Source organism: Crocodylus porosus, unplaced genomic scaffold (genome assembly GCF_001723895.1).
Source record: "Crocodylus porosus isolate Cpor-Errol unplaced genomic scaffold, CroPor_comp1, whole genome shotgun sequence".
Classification (NCBI taxonomy): Eukaryota; Metazoa; Chordata; order Crocodylia; family Crocodylidae; genus Crocodylus; species Crocodylus porosus.
In genome coordinates, this window is record NW_017728918.1 from 1669728 (window position 1) to 1673086 (window position 3359).

At 48.4% G+C, this 3359-nt stretch overlaps 1 protein-coding gene across 1 annotated transcript in view; it reads left to right on the plus strand.

Moving 5' to 3' along the window:
* Window positions 1-2440: 2440 nt before the first annotated feature.
* ADGRF5 (adhesion G protein-coupled receptor F5) overlaps window positions 2441-3359 on the plus strand; it is a 153609-nt gene continuing 152690 nt past the window's right edge. The window contains exon 1 of the mRNA XM_019538098.1: window positions 2441-2460. Within this exon, the coding sequence (XP_019393643.1) occupies window positions 2441-2460 (20 nt within the window). The remainder of the gene's footprint in view (window positions 2461-3359) is intronic.

Here is a 3359-nt window from a genome sequence, read left to right on the forward strand (position 1 = left end):
GCAAGTGGGTGGTGCACACAACTAGGAAACGGAGGGGAGCCAGACTCCCTAGGTAGTCATGGGCAGGGGGAGACGAGCTGCCTGTGAAGCCAGGAGCCAGAGATCCTAGGTGGGGGCCACCTATGTGGCAAGCGGCCCATGGTCTGCAGCCCTCAGGGCTCTGGCCCATGCGATGAATGGCTCCTGGCTGCCTGGAAGTTGGTGTATATATTCTTTAGCGAGAGTCGGGCAACTGATTTCCACTGCTTCCATCCAGCACCTTTCATCAGCATGAAATCTGGATAATTAGTTCCTCTGAAAAGTTTAATATTTGACTAATTTCTGAAGCCAGTCAGATGACAGGCATGAGCTGATGGCATTTCATGCCGTTTCAGCAGAGGAGACAACATCCTGTTCCCTAGCAAAGAAAGTTGGCACAATCATATTGTTTCTTGCTGTGCACTGAGGACAGATGTTCCTTACTTGTGGATGTTGCTTCATCTTCCCTGAACCGTGAAATTACAGATGGGAACCTTGCACTGGACAGCTGTCTCAGTATAATCCTGACGCTTCTAATGAGTCACTTCTTGGCAGTCTCACCTGACCGACCAAGCACTGAACGGACCGGAGAGGCTAACCTATCCTCGTTCCTCTAGAGAAGATCCTTGCAAATCAAGACAAGGCAAGATGGATTTTCTGCTGCCGCTACCTTGTTGGGCCTGTTCTCTCATCACTTGCCCAGATTTCAGCAGTACTGTTCTCTCTGTCTTGTACAGCCTTTTGTCCTTATACTATCCGCATGCTCCAAAATACCTCTTTGCTGAATCTGTAGAGGGAAAAGGTGGATAAGACTCAGAGCAACAAGGTTCTTGAAGTTTTAGTGCAAGCGTGTGGGCAAAACTCCACCCTAACTAGTTTTGACCTGGAGTTTGATACATTTATGAATGGTATGGTGGGGTGGCCTGTGGTAGCAGAGGGCTGAGTTATAGAGGTTTGAAGTCATAGAGAAATAGGGCTGGAAGGGACCTCCAGAGTTCATTTAATCTGACCTCCTGCCTGAGACAGGATTTTCCCTATCCAAACTATCCCATACAACCATAATTTAAATTCGACATAAGACTATCCTCAACCCTGACACAACAGGACAGCAATAACCCCACAGTCCATACCAGTCTGACCACAGGGTAAAATTCCTTCCTGATCCCGAATATGGCGATTGGTCTGACCCTGAGAAGAGGAGCAAGACCCTCCAGACAGGAAGCTCTGGCTTTGGTTCCAGCAGGAGAATCAAGCACACCACAGTTGAAGTCCCCAGCCTCAGCTGTAGCCAACACCCACCACCTCTGGGAAGGCTTTAAGATACCCTGACACATATAACAGGAAAAACGGGAGGGGGGGGAGGAGCAATCAACAAAACTGAGAAGCATGGGAAATATCCATGATAGAAAATAGGCATCGCTATGCCTAGATTATCCCCGACCAGTGGCTGTCCAAACTTTTCTTGAACACCTCCAGTGATGGAGAGCCCACAGCTTCCCTAGGCAGCCTGTGTCACTGCCTCATGGCTCTCACAATGAAGAAGTTTTTCTGGATATCTGTAAACGACCGTGCCATTCACCAGAGTGCCTGGTGTGTACCAGTCTATCAGATGTCACCGTTGTCTGCAGCAAAGATGGTCAATTATTGAGACAGATTCCCGAGGGTCCTCAGTGGTTCTTGCCTGCCATGACTTTGCTGGAATAAATGTATTTAGGAGGGAGGAAGATGAATGTTCCATCCCTCCTGGTCCCCTCCTTCAGTCCTCCCACTGATTATCCCATTTTGAGGCTCCGCCTCCCCTACACCCCACCTAATGCCAACCAATGATGTCGAATCCCAGTCTTCTGGGTTTAGTCATGGTATTGGTACATGCGTCTCAAATGCTTGAAAAGGTATACCATGTACAGCCGTCAGTTTGCCTCACTTGGCTCTTGCCTCAGTACAGCTGACCTAGCCTCTACCTGGCCCCGGGTTCCCTTGACTACCAGTGTCAGTTTCAATTGTCTTTGCCTGTCATTGTCGTGGCCTGGACAGCTGTCTCTCCTTCTCTCCTCAGGTTCCTGGTAAGCCCAATCTGTCTGGAAGACATCAGGAATCCACAGCTCTGCTTCAGGTAAGAAATGCTGCCCTTCTGGGCTTGAAATATATCCCCAAATCCCCTGTCGGGGTTGCCACCACTTTCCTTCTGTGGGGCACAGCTCTGTGCTGGTCCACTGAATGCCCACAGTCCCCCGGGCCTCCTGTCCAGTGGGGTTTTTATCCCCAGTTCCATGGGTTAGCGCCAGCACATGGCCATAAAGCGTGACCACGCCAGCTCCTCCCGGATTGCCTGTTTTTTGGGGGGGTTTTCTTCTGCAGTGCTTTCTCTGACTGTGGCTCCATGCCTGCTGCTCCCTCGGCTCCGTGAGGTCTCGCGCCAGCTATGCTCATCTTCTACCCCAGGTGAGTTCCCTTCTGGGGTTCTATTTTTGTCACAATATCCAACCTAAATTTATTTTGCTGCAACTTCAAGCCTTTGGTCTGCATCCTCCTCTCTGCAGCAAGAGAGAAAGGTGCTTTTCCTCTCCTTTATAGCAGCCCTTCAAGTATTTGAAGAGTGCTATCATGTTTCTTCATCAGTGCCTTTTCCTCAAACTGAACATGTCTGGCTCCCTCAGCCTCTCCTCCTATGACTTGCCTTCCAAGCCCTTGTTCATCTTTGATCTTTGTTGCTTGCTTCTGGACCCTCTCTAAATTCTCCCTGTCACTTTAAAAAATGTGGAGCTGAGAACTGCACACACTACTCCAGGTAAGGCCTAACTGGTGCCAAGTAGAGAGGCACTATCACCTCCCATATCCAGCACCTTATGCTTCCATTGATGCATCCCAAAATGGCATTGGCCTTTTTTTCTGGCTGCAGCACACTACAGACGCATGTTGAGTCAGTGGTGCATCTCCCACAATGCCCAAATCTTTTTCCATAGCTCTGCCATCTAGCCAGGAGTCCCCCATTTTGTATCTGTGATTCCCAATGTGCAGCACCTTGCATTTGTCTGCGCTGAACTTCATCCTGTTAGCTCTCGCCCAACTTCCACTCTCTCTCGATCCTTATGAATTTCGCTCACATCCCTCGTGTTCATAATCCTTCCCAGTTTCATGTCATCCACAAACTTGCTCAAGAAGCTTTCTATACCAGCATCCAAATAGTTAATAAACACATTGAACAGTACTGGGCCCAAGACAGACCCCTTTGGGACTCCACCCAAAACAGGAAGTCACTTCCAGTCCTATGTACTATAAAAATATATATCTAGTGTGTGTGTATGTATAATATATATATATATATATATATATATATATAT